The following is a 23955-nucleotide window of genomic DNA, read 5'->3' as shown; positions in this document are numbered from 1 at the left end:
TTGGAGGGCCTCCACAATTCTCCTTCAAAAGAAGGTCTTGCACGTGAGGAAGTTGAATAAGTGGCTGGATTTTTCAAAAAATTTTCAGCCTAACTAACGAAGACTTTTAGCACAAATCAATTCCTAACTAAGGAAAACTTTTAGCAATAATAATAAACCAGATTGAAGCATTCATTGTGTATGTCAACATACAAGTAAAAAAATCAAGTAAAACTAAAAAAACAATATACCTGACATATGTGAAAGATGAGAACAGCCACTGTGTATATATCATTACCCTAAAAATGATATATGGTTCTCATAACTATAATTAGTATTGCTTTTATTCAATCAGATCCAGGGATTTTTAAAAAATTATTCACTTATTTACTTTTGTGCTGGGCATCGAACTCAGGGCTTTAAGCATGCTAAGTATACACTTTAAGCATGCTAAGTACCACTGAGCTATACCCTAGCCCCAAGATTTAATTTTGTCAGTTCTCTAGTGCCTATATAAATAGCTCTCAGATTCAATGTAATATCGCTCCCTCCTCACACACACACACAGCACATACACATCCTTATTGGCATCCCAACTTGCTCACTAAAAAACAAAAGTGTCAAATAATGTTCTTAGACAATCATTCATCTCTGCCTACTTTTTACTACCTTCCCAGGTATACTACATGCATCCTGCTTTCTTTTGTTTTTGTTTGTTTGTTTGTTTTCCCAGTGCTGGGGATGGAACCCAGGGCCTTGTGCTTGCTAAACAAACATTTTCCCACTGAACTTCAACCTCAGTCCATCTACCTGCTTATTATACCCAAGATGGTCTATGTGGTCTGTGCCCACCTCCTTGTCCTTTGGTTTTCTCGACCTTCCTGGATATCCCTAGTTTCCTGTCCTCCACCCAAAATGCATGGTCCCAAGTACAAAAACTGTGGGATGTCAGAGTGAGGATGGCCCTTCTACAAAAATACATCACCATGGACCATGGCTCCACAACTGTGCTTATAGGACTCCTATTGTTTTATTTGTTCTTTTTAGATATGCATGACAGTAGAGTGTATTTTGACATATTGTACACACAAGTGGTATGGCCTATCTAATTAAGATCCTATTATCGTGGTTGTACATGATGTGTTTCACTGGTCGTGTATTCACAAGTGAACATATGAAAGTTATGTCAGATTCATTTCACTGTCTTTTCAATTCCCATTCCCTTCCTTTCATTCCCCTTTGTCTAATCTACTCTCCTAAGTCAACTTTTAAAAACTTACCTTAAGATTGATTGATTTGTGCTAAAAGTCTTCCTTAGTGAGGAATAATTCTTCTTTTAAAACCAGGTTTAAATTCTTCCATACCCCAGCTGGGGGTGGGGACAGGGTGAGGGTAGAAAATAAGGACAACCCTAACACAAGCAGACCATGGAATCCCTGGAATGTTTAAAAGGCCTGGTACCAATGCTCCAAAGACCAAACAGAATAAAATATTTATCAACAGGATGTGCAAAAGGATAGAGTGGGTTGAAGCAAAGCATGAATCTCCCTATTTTGATTGCAGATGGTGGGTTTAATACCAGGTGGCATTTCCTGACCAACTGCTATGAAATTGAACCACCAACAGCATTCAGAGTGGCTGTAACTTAGACCTTGAAATAGCACAACTGAGGGTGGAGGCTTTGTGATTTTCGTAAGTTGTGTCTCTCCACCCCTATTCTTTGCTCCTCACCCCACAAGGGCAAGAGAAAGCCGCCTGGCTGGCGGTGGCCCAGCCTACGCAGCCGACAGGAGTTACAGTGCAGCTACTAGTCCTTGAACTGGGGACAAACGCATGCGCGTCGGCATTCCTTATAGCCAGCAGGTCTCCCTCTGCCCCTGCACCTGTTTTGGATCTGTCACTCAAAGTCATCATATTTTCCTTTTAAAGAGGCAGAATATTTGTAGATGGTGTAATTGGAGACGCTCATGGCAGACTCTGCAGGAATCCTCAGCAATTCGGGATACCCACTCCTCAGAGCAGAGCAGGGAGCGACAGTGCTTGGAAAGTGGTTGAGCTAGATCAGGGGAGGGAAGGCGCCTGTGAGCCAAGGAACTTCACAGCTGCTCCCAGAGAATGGACTCAACACTTAGAAGAAAAAGCGTCTGGATCGTAGGTAGCGTGTGCCTTCTGTCGTCTTCAGTCCTCTGGCGCCTATTCCGGGCGGCGATGACACTGGGAGGCCACAGACAGGCTCCTGCTCTTGGGGACACACAGGTAGTAAATTCCCTTTTAACAACGACAGATTCATTTTGTCTTCTGTGCAAATGTTTCCAGCCCCGAGTGTTGCTTAACAGAGGCAATGAAATGCATGCCCGGTTGAATCCTTGCCCAGGGCTACCGTCTTAGAAAGGGAAGGTTAATAATAGTGGCAAGTGGCACCTTCCAACATTTCCAACAATTGCACCACTTTGGGGGAACCTCGAGTCAGCTATGCCTGGTATTTATTAGTCGGTGATCACTTTGGGGTGTGAAAGCCTAAAATGATGTCATTTTTCTCCTTCTTATGCGCCTTCATTGTAAAAAATTTTTTTAAAAAAGCAAGACTGCTTTTTCTCTTTTTAAGAAATTTATTGCAAATACAGCTCTGAAAGAGTATAAGCCCTTCTGAGCTCCTCATTCTATGCATTCTCCTTTGAACCCATACTGCTTTTCTTGTGATACTCTAGCTATTCCAAGAATGGAATTCAGTCAGGAAAACAGTAGAATTCTGCAAGAAGGAGGAGGAGGAGGATTTACTATTTTAAGCATCTTGGCACTTTCCAAGAGGTGGTATTCCTGTCTGGGGTATAGATCTTACCACGTTCTCAATTCTTTTATCAATTAGCATGCGATGACTTATTTTTTTAGATGATACTAGGCACTTTAGAAAATTTGACAGCAAAGAGATTTCCTACTTGAAGGTATATTCAGGGTAGTTTCTCCATCTTTTTTTTTTTTTTTTTATTACCATTTAATCTTATCCTCAAACTTTGTTTTCCCTCTGATTAAACCCTCCCATGAAATTTATCTATTTACTTTAAAAAGGCATTTTATTTTTTGTGGTGCTGGGAATTGAACCTGGAACCTTTTACTTGCTGGCAAGTAAGTGCTCTGCTGATGAGCTATACCTGCATCCCTCCCCATGAAATTTTCATAGCATAGATAAACCGCTCAGCTGTATTGCATGTGTATGTATGCTTCATCCCCTCTCCACAAAGAACCAATTTTAAGCCCCTGTGGGCTATCGCCCCATTGACAATGCATGACTTACAGTTTTAAAAAAAATTTCAGGTGTGAGGATAAGTGTATATTCCTGTGTATACAGGCCTCATTTACATCCCATGAGAAATCACCAACTTTGCCTCTTGATGACAGAGGAGGACAGAGCTCTAGGAATCGGCTTCCCTGAGGCCCTGAGCCAAGTTCACTGCCAGAAGAATTGCCAAATCTTGGAATGGTTTTTCTATCATCTGATCTATGTCAGTTGAGGACCAGATAAATGCATTGGGAGAAAGCAGTAGAATTTTTTTTTTTTTTAAAGTAGGATATCATAAACATCATACCTCTCTTTAGGTGCAACCTAACATCATAATTAAGTCTACATTTTCAACTGCAGTCCCTATTGTCCATGTGTCAATCATTTTCAGTTGTTTCACATATCTCCTACGGAGGTATCAGGGGTCTATGTTTCTTCTATGGAGAATGCTATGGGGCTTCCAATTTCCATGTGAAAAAGAATGTGCTATTCACTCCACCTATAAGAATGTGGGCCTCTGGCTTTTCCCAATGAAGAGGTCAACAAGTATTTAGGAGCATTGTGGGTATATAATTCTAAAAGATTTTTTTTGGTAACTCTTCAACTGTAAAGAAAATCTCTCTTAAATGAGATTTTACAACACATCCTCTTATTTTTTTTTTTCATTGCTAGTGATTATTTAGAAATGTGGGCAACTATTATTTTGGAAATTTCTACAAGCACAGAAGTTTTAGTCTTTTATAAAGGTATCAAATAATTCTGTTTATGATATTAATAGGCTTTGTTCCCACTGAAGACATATAGTAATGAAAAGGGTTTCCAATGCCCTGTATGTAGATCCCTACACTTGTAGAGCTCCTGGTGTCCTTGACTAAAAACAGGTGAGCCATATTTATATTTATGTTGTTTTAGCTTTGTGTTGTTTTAGCCTCTCAGAATAATTAAAATTATGATAGTTTTATGCTATTTCTGTTACTTGTTGCAATAGAAGAAAAATATTTTCATTTTTTCTAAAAATTAAAACAGGATAATCAAAATTATAAATGTTACAAATCAAATCTGTATTTCTAGGTAAGAGAAGAGGTAACCAGACTTGATAATAAAATTCCTAAATATAGTCGGTCAAACTTTACTTCTATCCACTTTCCTAAACCACAATGGTTGTAAAATTTACATTTATTTATTAGTGTTTTCCAGACTTCAACTTTTCACAGACTACCTTAATGATTTTTGTTGTACAGTTGGTTCTCCATATCCATGGGTTCTTCATTTGCAGATTCAACCAAACACGAATGAAAAATGTTAGAAAAGCCAGTCATGATGGCCCACACCTGTAATACCAGAAGCTTGGCAGTCTGAGGCAGGAGGATCAAGAGTTCAAAGCCAGCCTCAGCAATGGCGAGGCGCCAAGCAACTCAGTGAGACCCTGTCTCTTAAATAAAATACGAAACAGGGCTGAGGATGTGGCTTAGGGATCGAATGCCCCTGAGTTCAATCCTGGTACAAAAAAAAAAAAAAAAAAAAAAAGAAAGAAAGAAAGAAAGAAAAAAGAAAAAGAAAAGAAAGAAAAAAATCATGTCTGTAATGAACATCTACAGATTTTTTTCCTTGTCATTATTTCCTACCAAGACAGAATATTTACTTAGCATTTATATTATGTTAGTGTTTTAAAGTATACAGGATGATTTAAAACATACAGGAGGAAATGTGTATGTTATACATAACTACCACACCATTTTATATAAAGGACTTTGGATGAAGTCCTGGAGCTAATCTCTTAAGGATATTTTCCTGCTATCCTTACTCCTATTAATATTTTTCAAATATCAAGTCATTTAAAACATTTTTTAAAAATATTCTTAGTTGTAGACGGACACAATACCTTTATTTTATTTCTTTATTTTTATGTGGTGGGGAGGATAGAACCCAGTGCCTCCCACATGCTAGGCAAGCACTCTGCCACTGAGCCCCAGCCGCAGCCCTAGCCCTCATTTATAAAATTTTTAACAAAAGCAAAAATAGAGTGAAATCATAGCTTTATTGTGCTAGCTAGAGATTTTTCTAATGCACAATAGTATATACATATAATATAAAATTTTAAATGGTCTGTTAGTCTCTGACCTCAATCACCTAAAATCCCCTGCCATAAGGTGGTCCCATATCAGTCAAATCAGGAGGACACCCAGATTAAGGAACTATTTTCAGAACTTTGCTCTGTGGCATTTGACCATTCCACCTCTATTTCTCGTTTTCTGTCTACCATGTGATGACAGTAACAAAGATCAGGGAAATGGTGGTAAGTATGCAGCAGTGGAATCTTCTGTTTAGAGAGAAGACAGAGAAAATTGATAATAGAAAGCATTTAGTACAGAATATTGATGTAAAGAAAAGTTCATTTAGATTTCTTGTGTGCCTAGTCCTGTGTCTCCATCATGTCACCAGAAAGCAGAATCTGAGGCCAGAGCATTTGCGTAGGTCCTTCTTTTGGGAATTGGCTCCCAGGAGCAGGCATGGGACTGGGGTATAAAAATCGGGGAAGAAGGTGAAACCCCAACCAGGTCATGCCTAGGCTGATCACCATGGGCAGATGACCTCAAGGTTGTACCCCTCCCCAGGACTGAAGGGAGTGCTGATCTCCCAGGACCCATCCCCACAACAAGGATAACTACCTGCTGGCATTGTCAGTTGTCTATGCATAAATGTTGGTTCCCATGATAATCTCTGCGAGATTATCATGACAGAGAACCCAGGGGAGAAGATGAGATGCATTGGCTCTGGGGTGAAGTGTCTTTATACTCCTATGTAGATCTGGCAATCGCCCAAGCAAAGCTGGGCATGGAGGGATGGAGGGTGAGTGTGTGTGTGTGTGTGTGTGTGTGTGTGTGTGTGCATATTCTGATGCATTCAAAGTCTGTCAGCCTTTGAGGTAGGTGTTCTCTACAGACAACTGGAGGATTAATTATCTTACCCAATGCCAAGGAACAGTAAGAGGTGGACCTGAACTTTGAACTCAATGGTTGCTCTCTAAACCATCACTGATTGCCCCCACCACACCCAACTTTGCACTTCACAATTATATATTCTGTTAAAGATAGACCACTGGGGTTTGATTCAGCTTGCAGGCCCAACTCTTCCTCCTCAGGGGAATTCTTTAAATTCTTAGCATAGCAGTGTGCACCCCTCCCTTTCTGCAGCCCCATTTGCTCACACAGTTGCTCTTGGGGCCAAATAAAGTATTGCAGTATGTATGAAAGTGCTTTGTAAAACATAAAGGCTGTACTTGTTATAATCGTCATTACTTAGTTATCTTACTTGCTTAAGTATCCACAGGTTCTTGTCTGCTTACCTACAGTGACAGCCTTGGAACCTGTGGTGCCACCTTGCATTTTGTATTCATCTTAGTGATTCTTTCATCCTCATTTTCAATTTTAATAGGGAAAAAATATCTCATTTGCTGGTCCATTGATGGTGTTAGAATGATATTTGCTCATTTGGATGTCCACATAAATGTCCACTTATACAACAAATCTATTGTATAAGTAATGGCTCATGGTTTTACCCATTTGGGAATTTGGATGCGTGCAGGTTACTGGCATTTCCATAGCTAAGGGAACACTACAGACCCGTGCTGTGGGTATAGAGACTGTGACTCAAAGATTAGGAACTGTGGGGCTGGGAACATGGCTTGGTGGTAGAACATGTTCTTAGCATGTGCAAGGTCTCAGGTTCGGTGCTCAGCAACACACACACACACACACGCACACACACACACACACAGATGAGGGACCTAGGATTAGATCTTGAGTGAACTTTGGGATCAGCTTATCCAAATTCTTCTTTGAAGGGGAAATTTAAAGTCCTAGAGAGGATAAATGGACTTGTCTGAGATTCATTACAAGCCACTATCCTCTCTGAAAGTTAGAATTTTCTTTCAACCAAGCCTTCTATGCTGCTTTTTATGTGTTTGGTCAAAGCGAGTCTTCTTTGTAGAACATGTAGAAAGTTCATTGTGTGGTTGCTGTCAAGGTTCTCAGCAGAGTAATTGATGGGCTAGGCTTGGGATCCATCTACTCAGAGCCCTCCCTGCAGGCCAGCTCTTGGGATGCTTAGCTATCTGGCCTCACACCTTGGCTCTACCTCTCTCTAGCTTTGCAACTGTATCCCTGCTGCTTAGTTTCCATGGGTCCCCAGGCTCCTCTTCTAAGGAGCGCTGGTTACAGGCAATTCCCCAGTGCTTCAAGTTGAGAGTTGGATTCTGAGCCGCAGGGAGCCCCGTTAGAAGAGTCCGGTTGTGACAGGTGCAAATTTAATAAGTTTTCAGTGGCCCAGGTGTCAGGAAATTCTAAAAATGGTAATTACCAAACCAGAAGCCAGGAGTGTGTGAGCCCAGACACCCACTTGTCCAGTCATCCTTTCACATCTAGTATTTGTGTTCCACACGTGCATTGTGAACAAGGATACAAAGTAGGCCTGTTCTTACACGTCTTATAGGTTTAAGGCTCATGCTAACTAATGAAATTGGGATACAGAATAAGCCTAAAAATGAATTTTAAAAATAAAACTTTAACTCACAAATATATTTAATCAGCTCATATAAGAGTCTAAGTATTCATTTAAATCTTTATCCCTCGATTCTCTATCAATGTGTTCAACAAATAATTACCAAGCCTTACTATTTGTGAGACAGTGTGTAGATTATGTTCAGATGCTGATAATAGCTGCCAAATAATGACTTTAATTTAAAGGGCAAATATATGAAACTCACAGACACAAGCAATTTCACTTAATTATCACTGATGGTTTTAAAAAGAGGTAGAGTCTGATGAAATGAGATCATCTCTCTCTTTCTTTTCTTTCTTTCTTTTTTTTTTTTTAAAAAAAACTAGGGATTGAACCCAGGGATGATTAACCACTGACCACATCCCTAGCCCTTTTAATTTTTATTTTTTTATCTTGAGATATATTCTCACTAAGTTGCTTAGGGCCTTACTAAGTTTCTGAGGCTGGCTTGGAACTTGCAATCCTCCTACCTCAGCCTCCGGAGCTTCTGGAATTACAAGTGTGTATCACAGTGCCCAGCAAGAGCATTTCTTTAAAAGGTCAACATAGAATCTGGATCCCATTTGTGAAGTACTCTTTTCCTTTAAGTAGAGATTTTTATGTTAGGGGGCACCGTTAGACAATTTGGCAAGCCCAAAGTATTCAGAAACTTAAAAAACTGATAATGACAAGTGTTAGGTTTCATTTCTTTCCAATCTTCTAGAATAAGCATGCTGAGATGATATAATATCCATCCCCTGGTGTGGGGGATAGAACTCAGCCATGCTAAACTGTGCCCTATACCACCAGCCCCAGCTTTTACATTTTTAAAACTGTGTTTAGGTCTTTAGGATAAGCTTTTAACCTAGTTATATTTATTTACTTATGTTATTTGAAAAATATTTAGATGGCCCTCACTATGTGACACACTTTGTTCAAAGTACTTTAAAAATGGGAATGTAGCTCCATGGGAGGCCTGGGTTCAAATCCCAGCACAGCAAAAAACAAGCAAACACCCCCCCCCCCGCCCCCCAAACAAAACAGAACAAAACCCTTGTCACATCCTCAGGAAGTAGGTGCTCCCATATTTGACTCCATGGATAACAATGATGACCACTAGCACTTATGTTGCATTTATTGTGTTCCTGGCACTTTGTTAAGTACTTTTCATGCAATGTGTGTTAATCCCTGCAATGGCCTATGAAGTTGGTAGAATTATTACCTCTGTTCCACAGATAAGTCAGCTGAGGCTTAACGAGTTAGGAATTTGCCCAATGTTATGCAATGATATTGACGACATTATTTGTTTCTGAACTTTTCTGGATTAGCTTGCTCAACAAATGAAACAGGTACTTAGGTTCATTTGTGGAAATTTTTAACAAGAGTTTTTTTTTTTTTTAAATATAATTTCTTAGTGCACTTTTAGGTTCACAGCAAAATTGAGAATAAGGTACTGAGATATTCCAATGTACCCTCTGTCCCCACATATGCATAGCCTCCACTAACATACACTATCTTGGAAGTGGGATATTTATTACAATCAACAGTCCTACATTAAATTAGGGTTCACTATTGATGTTATGTTATGTACATTCTACGGGTTTGAATAAACATCTAATGACTGTGTCCACCATTTTTATAGTAATTTAAATTTGTATTTAATAAATTAAAAAGTGTATTTGAAAACAAGCTGTTATTTCTAGTGAATTTTCCAAGGACAGTAGTGTCTTCACATCATCTGAAGTGTTTCAAATTCGTTGACTGTTTCAGTTGTCTGTTCGATTTCTTTATGCAAATACAGCCAGATATTAAAGTTCAGTCTCTGCCCAGCTGACTGAAGTTTTTCTCTGAAACTGCGGGTTAACAGCGCCCTCCAGTGGGTAGAAGTTGTAACTTCTAGTGCGGTCTCCGTGACGTTGCAGGTTGATGCTAATCTTTTTTTTTTTTCTTCCTGTCCTGGGAGATCAAACTTACAGCATCAGAAACTAGCTAAGCAAGTGCCTACCACTGAGCTACCCGGTTCCCAGCCCCAGATTTTACAATTCAGGGCAACTAAACTTTTGCCCAGCTCTGGGCATCTTTTCTGTGGGGCCTGATCTCTTTCCTTCTCCGACTCTCATAGATTTATTTTCTTGAGGAACATTTCTTTTGTCTTACAATGGGTGGATTCTGCCAGTTTCCCAGGCAGCTAGGCTGGACTTCTTACATATCTTGATGCTGCACCAACCTCCTGTCGGACACCAATTCTGCATGTGAATTCTTGAAATGTGTCTTGGATCTCTTTTTGTTTTTGCCACTAGAATGATGGCAAAATGTATTATTTTCCTCCACCATCATCTAAGGGCATGCACAGATAAGTGGTCATCAGAGACTGTGAAGAGCCAGAAAGGAACTCTATCCAGCCCAGTTTGGATAAGATTATAGATGTGAACATGCCTTAGAAACTCTAAAGCATTGGGTAAATGCTGTATGGAGGAATCAGCAAGGCAGAGATTCATTATTTTGTTGGACTCACATTATTCCATATGTTTCGAGAGCCAGGTAACACACAGGTAATACACCACTAGTTCAAACCTGATACAGATAGTTTTAAAAATTTAAAACTTTACCATCATTACAAAACGAAAGTGGCAGGACAGATTCCTTTGGTGTCCTGTCTAGAATATTTGTCCTTTGATATTTCAAATAGTGAATGGCCAGTCCTGACTTGCTTACTTGGGGGACAGCACAGTAAAAGCTATCTTCTCCACCTTCTGTTTTCTTTGTTCCCTGAGACCTATCACTAGTCCCAAGCTCAGGAGGCCACATATAGTAGTTACAGAGCTGTACATTCTAATATAGGGGTAAAAGGAGAAATAGAAAGTCACCAGGCATAATGTCTAGTGCTTAAATTAGAATAGTCATTCAGTATCTGGCTCCTGTGCCATATTGAGTAGTGTGGGTTCAATAAAAGAATGAGACTTCTGTCTCATATTCTATGCAGCCTCTGTTTCTAGGTTCTTATGCACATCAAATAACAAGATCCCACCATGCAAAATTCATTTAATGCTTTTGATTCCTAAGGTATGTTCACATTTATGATTTTGATACTAATTGGCCATCTTATTCATGTTCATAGCCATACGGGAGCCCATAAAATAAAGGCATATAATTGAAGCCCATTAGGGTCTATATCCAATTATTTTACTTTAATATTATGTTTTTATGACCACTGTTATCCTATGTAGGATTATTAATATTATTTCCACAATACATAATATTAGACATTTTCAGTGCAGGTTAAATTACTGAAGACTTTAGGAGTTTTCCATCAAAAAAAAAAAAAATAACTTCAACCAAAACAAAACCCTTTTAAATCAGGTACATGGGAAGCAGTTAATAAATGTTAACTCATATCTGTAACATTATTAGTGTTATTTATTCTAAGAGCTTTCAAAAGTTATTTGGCCAAAAAATTCTTTTGTTATCTGGCTCATGATTCATAAGTTACAGAGCTATGAGATGGATTTGGGGGAATGCAGGTTTAGTGTGGACTGATTATTGACTTTGATGTCACATAGACTATAATCCAAATCCCGTAGGACCACTTACCAGCTGTGTGACCTTAGTCACTTAAGTTCTCTGAGTTTCAGTTCTTGGTTCATCAAGTTGGCTAATAATGCCAACCTTGCAGGATTATTGGTGGGGGAGGGATAAATTAGGGAATTAGCAAGTAGCTCTATGCCTGGCACAGACATGTGGCCTCCCAATTTCATTTCCTCTCTCTTTATTTTTCCACACATCTTTATTGTCCCCTCCTCTATTCTATGGCTTTCAAAATCATTCAAGTTCAGATTTAGATCCCACCATGCTCAATTCTAATCTGAGCTCCCTAGTTTCTTTGGTTTATGTCCTTCTTGAAATACCCTGCACCATGTGTGACCCTTTATGGTAATCATTATTTCACAGGTAAACTCCTCCATTCTTAAATAGCTGGAGTTCCCTCCGCAGAGGATCATTCCTGTATTTCTTTGAATCCTTCCCATGAGATATGCCCATTCTCATTTGTGTACTAGTTATGAATACATTTAGGTATAATTTCATATTTGAAACCTTAGAAGTGAGAGCCATGATCAATATACTTATTTCAAATATTCAGACAAAGTGATGCACAGGGCCAGGTTCCATAGAGCAGAATGTTTGGAATAACACTGGGTTTGCATATTTTCCCAAAGACCTTCCAAGAGGATATATTTGAGTGGAATTTTAATCATTTCTAGACTGGCAAAACAAATTATGAGAGGTCAGTGTGACCTGATGTGGCCCAGCTTACTTCACCTACCCTCAGATCACAGTGTCAGCAATAAATACCTATAGTCCTGTGTGCTTTCTGTTTCCTACTGAAGAATAAGACAATCTGATTTCCTTAAGTCAAAATGGATCAGTTAACTTTTATTCAGAAATGGCTCTTATATGGGGAAATTTTTTTATGATAGCCCAAAGTCCTAGCCTAGATTCTGAAGTCCCTTTCGAGATCATCCTACAAGGAATGGCTTTATTAAAATACAATTTGTTTGTTTTACACATCCTAATCTTAGACAGTTGCTATTGTATGTGTGATGCAAAGAAGGTTATTCAGCATGAACTAGAATCTTATTATTCAAGCAGTATCCTGTGGCTTTCAGGGTAGCATTGGCACAGCCTGGGGACTCATTACAAATGTAGAATCTCAGACCCCATCCCACACCTGCTGAATAGGAAGCTGCATCTTAATAAGGTCCCTTATGATGATTTTGGTGTACAAGTTCAACCAGCCTTAGAACATTTGTCACCTATTGCAGTGGAAAATGAAAATGAAGGGTTAAAGTTCACTAAAAAAAAAAAACTGGAAAAAGAAAAATAAAGTTTAATATTCAGTATTGTAGTTGTGAATATAAGCTTACCTAAGTAACATACATATGTGTAGTCATATATATGCACATACATGTGTATCAAGAGCATACGTGTGTGTAGTGTCTCACTCTGTGTGCCTGTGTGTGTGTGTGTGTGTGTGTGTGTGTTCTCCCAGGGGTCTCTCCAGCTTTTCCTTGGGAACCAGGCAATATCCTTTCTTGAACATTTTAAGAGCATATTTTCCCTGATAAAATAAATATGTCTATTAATAGTTCTTTCCATTAGATTTCCCAGGCAGACCAAACACAGCACTTGTCCCTTGGCCAGTCACATATGCTGGGGTGAGGGGACATGAGCAGTGGCAGCACACTCTGCCTTCCCTGGAAGGGTCACCCTCGTCTGTCCCCTGGGCGGTGGTTCTGGACACCGAGTTCCTCACCCGTCTGAGAGGAGGTGGCCCTGTGAGGGGACACCAAGAGAATGTGCATCATGGAAATTCGTTGGCCTGCCCTTGCCAGCAGGGCAGCGGGTGGTTTAATTGAAAGCCTTGTATGTACCGAATGGAGGAACAGTCTGTGAGATTCTTGTCACCGAGTCCCTCCTGCCAGGTGCTGCTGGCGCGGGTTTGTAAACAAGAGTGCATGTGGCCAGGAGCCTCTGAATTCCACTGCATTCCATTGTCACCACAGTATTAGAGTGGCTTTCTGTTCACAGTTTCCAGGTTCAAGTAGAAAGGTCACCACCGTCTGGAGCTTGGGGTTGATTCATCTGGGTTTTGCCACTCACATTAGACGAGTGACCTTGACTTTGACCAAGTGATGGGATGCTGTGGTATTTGTTGTTTATGAGGGATGATAACCCCTGGAAATAAGCAAATATATAGATTCCCAGTCCCCACTCTGGATCCTGAAGTGGAAACTGCTCAGGTGGGTCTTGGGGATCTATGTCTTTAAAGACCCCCCCAGGGGTGCGCATGAGAAGCGAGGTTAGCACAGACCCAGGGAAAGCATCTGGATTAGCACACTTCCTCATCTTCCCTTTATATTTGCTCCTGTCAGGAGATGCCAACAGGCCAGAGTCAAAAGAATTTATTAAGTACTTCCTGAGTGTCCAAATATGCGCAATGACCCACAGAGAAGGCCAAACAAGATGGTATTGTGTCACCACTGGAGGTTGGTTAGACTATAAAAAATACATTGAAATATTTGACCTCTTTCCAGGCTGACTGCTCATCTCTGAACCTCTTAGAGTTGAGTAAGTCTTGTGACAACTTAAGGTTTCTTTGACTTTAGAATGAGACTGAGGACAGCCCACACTTCTTAGATGGTTCTTTGTTCTGAGTAAATGCTACATGATTTGGAGGTCTGTTGGTGTCTGGGGTTTGTGGACTCATGGAAAATTATGGGATTTATAGTCCTGTGTACCTATTTCCATTTTCACCAAAACACTGCCCCCGTGTTTTTGTTTTGTGCTGTGGATTGAATCTAGGACTTAGTATGTGGTAAGCATGTGCTCCACCTCTGAGCTACACTCCCAGCTACACTAAATCTGTGTTTGCATGAGCTTCATCAAGACTGGACTAAAAAAAAAATGTGTCACGGGATTAAAGATAGCTCTCTCTTATATCCTGTTGAGTAAGAAACCTTTCTCTGCTAGAAGGCTAGCTTCTTTCACAAATTGTGATCAGAGACCTAATGTGTAGCTGAGGTGGCAGAAGGGGATTTGTGCAGGATAAAATCAACATATTAAAAATAATTCAAGAAGAAAAAAAGCATCTACTTTGCTTGAGGTGAAAACAGGTAAAAGGCCTTTCTCTGAATAATTATAATAAAGCAAACCTTCCTGGAATCCACTTGAGAAGTTGAATGGACTCCAACTCCACATTCGTAGCCGTAGACATGTCTGCAAATAGGTGGAGGGAGCAAATGGGGACAGAGATCAAGGAAGGCTGCAGGTGAAGGAACTCAGCCAAGACTTGGGGAAGAACAGCCAAGACTGGATGGAGGGAAGCCCAAACTTTATGCAACCCGGGGTCACTCTCAGGAGAACCAAGGCACCCGTCCAGCCCCTTTGGCCTTTCCTGCAAAACCTTCTAGATTTTCAGTGTTATAGCCTTAGTGGAGGACTTGGCAACCTTCCAGAATGATGATCCCACACTGTCTGGAGACCCCATCACCTTCGCCATCCTCAGAGCTCACTCAGCGTGGTCTGGCAGAGGATGGCATTCCTAGGGTCACTGCAGAGCTGGGTGACAGGCTCTGTCAAGACCGGGGCCACTCGGGCCGAGTCCGTGTCTTAATGGGTGGGCCCAGGTGGAAGCATCTGTAAGCAGAAATACAAGGACTTGTTCTACTCTGCTCAGGGCAGAGTCAAAAGGATTTATTAAGTACTTCCTGAGTGTCCAGATAGCCACTGTGTTCTACAGGGAAGGCCAAAGAAATGGGATTTCTTGTGCCCATAATGATTAGCTGTTGAAGCCATATACTTTTCTCTGGCTTGCTGGGTAGGTGTGTGAAACATGGCCTTAGTGCCACTGCCCTCAACTGGCTCTTGTGGAGGGTCAACAGGTCACAAAGTCAGCACTTAATAAATGGCAGCTAAAAGCATTATTAATAGCATTTTTACTGAAATGTCAGATTATGTGAAACAGGAGGAAAAGAAGACTGGGCCAACTCTAGCATGGGTCTTGGGGACTAATCTGTTAGGTGTATTCTGCAGGTTCAGAGGAGGCTGTTCTTCACTGACCCTAGGTCTGTTTAGGGTTTTTTCTACTCTCACTTAAACTTCTGCAGAAGTGGTGTCCCCACGCACATCAGCATGCCTGCCTATTGTCCTCACCACAGTGTAGAGGGACGGTGTTGTGGCCATCTATTTTAATGGTTACACTCTTCTTTCTGCCACTTTATCTTCTTTAACAAACTCCTTAAAACTCCAACTTCAGAGACAAATCTCCAGGCCCTTTTGAAATAAAAGAAAAACTGGGTATATGCTATAGTTTAGATCTGGAATGATCCCCCAAAGGTGCATGTATTAAAGATTTGGTCATCAGTTTGGTGGAGGTTGGTAGAACCTTTGAGAGGTGGGGCCTAGAAGGAGGTCTTCAGGTCATTGAGAGTGTGCCCTTGAAGGGGATTGTAGGACCTAGCTTCTCCTCTTCCTATTTTTCACTTCTTTCATCATGGGACAAGCAGTTTTGCTCTGCCACACAACCCCACCATGATGTACTACCTTGCCCACAAGCAATGGGACCAATCAATAATGGTCTCGAATCTCCAAGACGATAAGCCAAAATAAACCCTCCCTCTTTATAGGATGACTATCTCAGGTGTTTATTATAGCAACGGAGAGCTGACCTACACAGCATGTAAAACCGGAATCATAGAGAATGACATGCATCCGTTTCCCCAGTGTTGTTGATCACCCAGTGTTGGGTGGATGAGTGGAGGGAGGTTGGAGATGGTGGTGAAAAAAAGAATTAGCACCACGTTCGAATCTTATAGAGAAGTCAGGTGATTGAAAAGGCTGCTACGGGTTAAGGTAAGAGCAGGTGCTGGAGGACTCCAGAGCTGGAGGTTTTTACCTGACCTCCAGGCATTAAGAAAAGTCTTTTGAAGTAAGAGAAATTTCATTTGCATCAGAAGAATCGCCATGTCTAAACCCAGGATGGCCGAGAGGAAACGCTCTGTGAGAGTCCAGAAGGGAGTGAAAGAAACTGGCCAGGCAGAGAGAGAAGAGCGTCAGGGGCTTTGGGTTAGTGGTCAGGGCCCTTTTCAGACCTGTCTAACTGGAATATAGAGAGAGTGGAACCTCTGAGCTAGCTCAGGCCCAGGACACCAAAGTGCAACCATCCTCTGGACAGGTCCCATTTCCTGCCAATATTCTTCCCATTTTTGGTCACCTTTAAAAGTTAATTCTGGCAATTCTAGGGCTCATTCCTGGGACTTCTTAGAAATAAATTTATGCCTGGTACCACTTCTCTTCCTTCTGAAATTCCTGTTGCTATATTTTTAGTATGTTTTGAGGGAGTGAAAAGCATTACTTAACTCTAGTTTTCCATATAACCTCTTCTGATGACTACCTTCTTTTAAAGACTTTTTTTTTAAAAAAGGCTATCCAGCCTGAATTAACTTTTCTGTGAGAAAAGGTCTTTCGTGGTTTATAAATTTTAATGCAGGATACTAACTGCCAGGATATTCTTGGACCACAACCAGGGGTTTAAGCAGCCTTCTGTAACAGCTGAAACACGGCCAGCCTGACCCGCACCTGGACACAGGGTCCTTTCATCCTTCATGTTCAAAGTCATGACACTTTCTGGTTTCAACCTCAGGACATCAAGAATTTTCTTTTAAAATCCGTTTCCTGGAAATGAGTCTTTACTATGCTGATGGATAATTTTTCACTTCGTGTTTTCTTAAGGTGCATAAGTTCTATTTTTTTTTCCTCTTGCACATAAGGGAAAATAAAACAGGGTATGCAGGTCCATGGTAAGGGTCTCCTCTGTATGAAATAATACAGGCCATTACTGTCTTAAATTTTAAAATACTTCATTAGCAACAAGGGATTCCTACACTGCCCTATTCATTCCCTGTTTCTCCTCAGACACTGGATTGATTATTTGGATTAAAAGTGCTGAGTAAGAGAATGTTGCTTGAAAATTAGGCTCTTAAGTGAACGCCCGAGCCTTTAACCACATAGAGCCCTCCTCTGCTCTCACGGCTCTTTGACTCTCTTATTCAATAGTGCAATGAAGGAAAACTGGGTTTTTGAGACTTAACACCTGAACTGTGCTTTTTGAATCCTCTTTTCCCACTATGCTGGGTGATTCTCCTGGAACACAAGAGTTACTCTAAGCCAGCAAAGTGAATTTCTGCAAAATTAAAGAAGATGCTCCCTCTGGGGCAGTAGATTGACAGGGACATCCTTCTACGTGCGCTGTGGACTCGTGTCTTGGCCAATTGACAATGATTATGGGAGAAGAAAACTGTTATTCCCTCACTGGGATTATCCAAGGGAACACAAGCTGACTTTCAGCAAACGTGCTTCCCCAAATGGCAGCTGCATTCAGTGAGTGACCTACATGTCACAGGTGGACGTCTTGCTGGAACACATCCCCAGCACTTCAGTCTTAGCTAGCTGTCCATTCCTTCTTGCTGAACTGTGGACATTTTATTGGGAAGATCTCAGGTAATGCAGTTGTGAAGGGGGTGTAGTGGGTTTTTCAGTAAGGCAGTGCAATGCCTTAGGAAGAAAAGCCAGCATTTGAAAATTAACAACTGTCTTTCTGTATGGAGGCATGAAGTTATTTGGGGCCCAGTGATCCTGCTGAAAGGAACTGTTTGAGTGGCCCTTCTTGATTGTATAAGTGAAAAAAAAATCACAGATGATATTGCCTCTGAGATACATAGTGTTGTTTGTGTTTATCAGAAAGTTTTCTCTCTATAGTGTTGGTATGTTAATGCTGAAAATATCCCTGATGAGGGGCACCCTAGAGAGAAATGATACAAGATCTTCACTCCTCCCCAAGAGGCTTAAAGTTATTAAAACACATCTGATGAGCTTGGAAAGCTTCCCATGAGGCTGTCCTTGGAGGAGGCCCTTGACCCCTGCTGTAGGCAGGGTCAAAGTCAGAGTTACCAAAGAAAATATAGGCCCCCTAATAAAATGTGAATGTCAGATGAATAATGGATCATTTTTAGTATAAGTATATCCAGTGAATATTTGGGACCTACTTATAGTACTAAAAAGATATTCGTTGCTTATATGAACTTCAAACAGAACTGGGCATCCTGTATTTTATATGCATAGTGATGGGGCCTGGCCTGTAGGTAAGGCTGGTGCATGAAGTGTGCTTTTTGACTGGCTTTGCACAGAGTAAGCCAAAGAAATGGAGTCTCAGGAGTCTTGAGCATGAGCTCACTTGATGGATTGTAACACAGGAGGGAGAGGGAGCATCTTTTGAAGCATCGTATTGTACATGCAAATAGCAACCAGCAGAGACTTCATTCTGCTACTGGGTACTGTGATGGTGAAAAATGGTAGGCAGCAAAAAAGGTGGAAGTGCCAAACAGCAGGACCTGCGGGGCACTCCTGATGCTCTCCAGTTTCTTTCCCTTGGAGTTAGCTTCTTAGGAATGGTCATGAGTGGTTCAGACCAAGCAAGACTAAGGTGCCAGAAAGTCTGCCAATTGGGAAGCAGGGGTCTGACAAGTGGTTAGAAGATCAAGAAAAAGCAGATGTGGAATTACTTGGCTTCCACACTGGGGAGGAGTCTGCCAGGTGCAGGGTGAATTGGGGCTACTAAGATGATCAGAACAGAAGAGAAATGCACTCTGTGGACCTCCAGGGGGTTCCTCCAGAGTGCATGTGAATAGGGAGCCAGTGGAGTGAGGGAGATGAGGAGTCACACACAGGAGGGCACGCAGGGGCCAACCTGCAATGTCACCAGACAAGATGGTACATAAGAGGATGGTGGAAATTCTGGTAGGCTTGAGACAACAGAGAACCTGATTAAAAGAGCTTGATTCTCCCCAAGGCTGAGCATGATCCAACTTTTTAAAAAATATTTCTTTCTTCAGACAACAAATACATGATGTATTAGATAAACACATAGAAGTGGCTGCTCTAGAGGGGCAAACACTTCTCATTCTGCCAAAGAAGGGAAGGGTTTCACTACGCTGCACGTCTTAACGTATGAAAATATCTTAAAACAAACATGAAGAAACCAAATGTACTGCAAAGGGAAGAGCTGCCCAGTGTCAGATGCCAAACTGTAGTACCTGTGTCCCAGACTACTTAGGTATAGAAAGGGAGGAAATTGAGCACACACCAAGTAGAGGTGAGCATTAAATTAGGACTGTGCCAGCCCCAGAGTAAACCCTTTATGAATGATAGCTATTAAAATGGTAGTAACACTGACATAGGAACCTACCATGGTTCTTTTTGAAGCCCCATTCCTGACATATGGAATCAAAATCTGTGATCCTCATATCTAAGTGCAACTCCACAAAGTCAGTGCGACTTTTATTTTCTCTGAAACAATGGTTGTCCTTGGGGGGGCTTCCTACTCACCAACCCCAGGGGTAGTGGATGCACTTGAGACTCTAGGGGAAAAGGTGAGGCTTTCTGGTGCCCCCTGCCCCCAAGTTCACGGGCAGCCCCTTTTTCCTGGCAGTCCTCCCACCCTCCTCAACTTCCATTTAATGCTAAAAGCTCTGTAGGGCTTTCCAGAGTCTTGCTCTCTCCTTGTGGCCAGAATCTTAGAGTAGTGGAAAATATTTTTATGTTTGAGGCTGAACAGTGGCTTAATTTTGTTTTAAAAGGTAACAGCCTTCAACTTTGACTTAGTTAATGGAGCCAGTTCTTGGGGAATCATGAAGATTGACAAAGAGACCAAAAAGAGCAAATTCCCTCATTTGAGTTCCACCGTTCTTCCTGCACCTCTCCTCTCTGAAACCACACGGTGGGCTTTACGAGGACCACCTTTTAGATCACAGAACCTGACACGTTTGCAATTTGAAAGTATTAGGTATCACGAAATTGGTCTTTCCTGCTGTGAGGTAGGAAAGATATTTACATAGAAATTTGTGTTAGCCTGGGTTATCATTTGGTTAATTATACAGTAGGCAAGCCGGGAGGTTAAGGGGCTGCTTCGGTTTGGAGTTCCTTTGAACTGTTTCTAATTTTCACCATGCTCTCTCATCTTTGGTAATGACCTAGCAACTCTGGGCATGGCTTTTGTCTCCTCCGAGTTGGAGGGAGTAATTTTCTCAGTGGCTGAAAGGACAGTGCATCAAGGACCAAATTGACTTAAGCAAACGCCTGACACAGATCTGGTTTCATGCCAATACTCGCCTATCATCTAAAAACTCAGAAAACCATTTCCTGGTGAAATGGCTGTGGCTTTGTATACCCAGAGTGCCTCCCTTCCTCTCACTTACCAAATCTTCTCTGCTTTTTATTACATCTGTCTGTAACCTGGAGCATTTTACTCTTTTACAATTCTGCCATTATAGAGAGTCTTGGTACTATTTTTGAACTTTCACAAGAAGTATATATTTTCTAGACATATTGGACGTGAGGATTATTTCATAGCTTTTTGAAGAAGTGTTTTAATGTCCCTCAATCCCATGAGGTGTTTGGTAATATGCACAATTGATAATGAGAAAATGAGCCAAGACAAGGGGACGGCTCCATGCCACTGGCCATGGCTTGTTCTTTGGGAAGTCCCTCAAAATTAATGTTTGCAAGATAGAAGACCAGGAGTGCTCATTAGGTCTATAAAAAATATACCTTCCAAACTCTGAGATCATTCCACACTGGAACAGTCTCATGAAGTAGATAGCTCGTGGTTAGATGAGATATCAGGAAGATAGAATGCGATGCATTCACGTGGCCCCTGTAAACTGCAAGATTCTTTGCTTTAAAAAAAAAAATGTTGAATTCTAATGTATTTTGAGTTTTGACATCTATACCTCCAGGACACATGAAGTTATTTTTTAAAAAATGCTCTGCTTAGTAAGATTCAATTTAAAGATAAGTTCCATATCTTTTAGACCTGTGGGAGGAGTACAGGGGTGGGGATCACATCAAGGCCAGAAAGCATGGTAGAGGAACAAAATTGCTCTCACTGCCAGGAAGCCAGGAAGTGAAAGAGAGTGAGGAATGGACCAAGGTCCCACCATCCTGGTAGGGGGTATGCCCCCAATGACCTAAAGACTTCCCAGCAGGCCCCTTCTCCTAAAAGTTCTGTCCCCCAATAGAGAGTTACACTGGGGACCGAGTCTTTAACACATGGACCTTCAGGGACACTTAAGATCCAAACTATAGGTAGCACTTGAAAAAGGAGGAGGAGGAGGAGGAGGAGGAGGAGGAGGAGGAGGAGGAGGAGAAGGAGAAGGAGGAGGAGGAGGAGAAAAGAAAAGAAGGAAAAAATTAGAAAGAAAAGCATTTCATTTATTTATTTACTTGTTGGTTTGTTTATTTATTTATTTATTCTTTGCCATTGTTTCGCCCATAGCTTTCATTAACCCTTCATGCTTGCTTTCTTCAGCACAGAGTATAAAAGATTGCTGAATGCCTTTCTGCATGAGTCAGGACTTGGTTTCTCATTAGCTGGATCAAAGTTGCACCTTTTCATAACTTCTTTAGATTGGAACCCTCTGGAATTTCTCTTGCTCCTTAACCATGCCTCCACCCAGTGCAAATCCTGCTGGAAATGTAGAGCAGGAGCATCAGGGGACTTGGGTTTTGGGTGTCATGGCTAAGCAGTTACTGGAATGTCCTTCATGTGGCTGCTCCATCTGTAGCAGGTGCTGGGTGTGGAGAGGAGATGTCATTCTTGGCTACAAGAGGACCAAAGGAGGACAAGGTCATCTTTAAAATGATCAATCAATAGAGCCACTGTGAAGAGTGTTCAAAACTGGCAAAATAACTTGGTATAGAAGACAACTAAGCTGTCTGAGAGCCCAGAAATAGTGAGGCTTCTGTGCAGAGTTAATGACCTAATGAAGGCCTTGGTCTTGCCAGAGATGACTGGAGTCAGAGCTACCCACAACCTGACGACTTCCACCTGAGATCTGATTGTGGGTGTCAAAAGCCAAAACCATAAGTTTATGAGGTGCTCCGTCTGGGCCATGGGTGAAGAGGAAATATGGAAAATTGATGCTAAGTGAAAGAACAAATGTAGACCCTGGGATGCCAGTGAGGGTGGAAGAACCTCACGGGAATTCAGGGCAAGGGAGATCACCCAGTCATTTTGTGAGATCTTTGCTTATGCTGTATTTCCAAATATCTGAATGCTGAATTACTTGAACAAATCTGTTTCAAATTAGAGCTTTTAATTAAACTCTTCCTGATGTTCCACAGGGACAGGAAACAGAAAGGTTGTACTTCAAATCTTACTTAATTATATTAATAATTATCAGCATCCCCATAGTTTTTTTTCTCTTTTAATTAAAGGAGTATGGATATGAGAAGCTTCTTTATCATTAAGAAGATTCAGATTATTGAGGTGATACAATAGGGTTTCAAATTGTCATGCTGTAATTTGGGGCAACAATTCATAATTAAAATATTGTATGTGTGTATACAATATTTTACATAATAATCTTTATTAATAATCATTATGCAAATATGATTTCAAGAGTCATAAATTTCTACACAGCTTTTGGTGAGAACAGAGGTTCCCTAATCCTCCTTTCCCCATTTCCCTTTCACCAGAATTAAACACTGTCATTTGTTTTATCAGACTCTTTTGATTAATTTAGCCATACCTTCATAGGGTTAAATAACATGCATATATTCTTTTTGCTTTTCACTTTTAGGTTTTCAAAACTCACTTCTGTAAAGAGGAGATGAGTTAGATCTCTTTCATCTTCCACCCCTAATGCACATGCTAAAAATCTCACACAAATGGACCACTTTGGGGTCCTGTTTCCTGGACCCATTCTCCCAAAATAATTATATTATAATGTTCGGTAAAAATTCAGTTGTTTCAATGATTGTGATCTTGAAAATGTGAGTCATGACTGCAAATAATATAGCGCATTATTGGAAAATTTTATTTCTTGCTTTGATCCTCTTTTTCCCAGGAGTTAGTATTGTCTGGATTTTAAAAATTCATTTTTTAAAAAAACATATCACAAGTTCAAAGCCAAACTATATTGTAGTTGTCTAAATCTTCACTATATACCTTCAGATGTATTATTCTACCAATTTTTCTTCTTGAAGAAATATATCCAAGATACTTCTTACCATTCTTGACTTTATTCCACTCTATAGTTGTTACCCTCTAGGCCCTAGCAACTCCTCTTATGCCTGGAGAGACCCTGTCTCCTATGTCGGATAGCCTTTGTTGGACAGCCTTTGTTCTTCTTTCTTGTTTTACTCCTTGTTTAAATGGAATATATCTTCCAGTAGTTTCCTGAAAAATGATGGAGGACAATAATATTTTTGAGATCTTACATTTCTGAAAATGTTTTTATTTTACATAGACACTTAGCTAATAGTTTATTTGGCTCTATCTATCTAGGTTGGAAATCATTTCTTTTCAGAATATAAAAAGACTTTCTCCATTATCTCCTAGCTCTCACATTGCTGTTGAAACATCCAAATTAATTCGGATTCTGATCCTTTGCCCATGTTCTATATTTGTTCTCTCTAGCAGTTTGTGAAACCCTTTATCTGGCCCTGATTTTCTGAAAGTTCAAAATGACAGGCTGTGCATGAATGTGTCACCTGTTGTGCTGGAGGCTGCAGCTGTTGACTATCATGCATGAGACCCTGGGTTC

The 23955-nt window shown here is 40.8% G+C and overlaps 1 protein-coding gene across 4 annotated transcripts in view; it reads left to right on the top strand.

Moving 5' to 3' along the window:
• Positions 1–23955, top strand: part of Mylk4 (myosin light chain kinase family member 4) — an 83170-nt gene that overhangs the window by 5767 nt on the left and 53448 nt on the right. The window contains exon 1 of one of the 4 annotated variants that reach the window (XM_076859118.1): positions 2077–2235. The exons of the other annotated variants lie outside the window; for them this stretch is intronic. Within the exon in view, the coding sequence (XP_076715233.1) occupies positions 2095–2235 (141 nt within the window). The 5' untranslated portion in view covers positions 2077–2094. Of the gene's footprint in view, positions 1–2076; positions 2236–23955 lie in introns of those variants that run through there. 4 annotated transcript variants of the gene reach the window in all.

The sequence above is a fragment of the Callospermophilus lateralis genome, chromosome 6 (genome assembly GCF_048772815.1).
Source record: "Callospermophilus lateralis isolate mCalLat2 chromosome 6, mCalLat2.hap1, whole genome shotgun sequence".
Classification (NCBI taxonomy): Eukaryota; Metazoa; Chordata; class Mammalia; order Rodentia; family Sciuridae; genus Callospermophilus; species Callospermophilus lateralis.
This window is presented reverse-complemented; position numbering and strand designations above follow the sequence as displayed.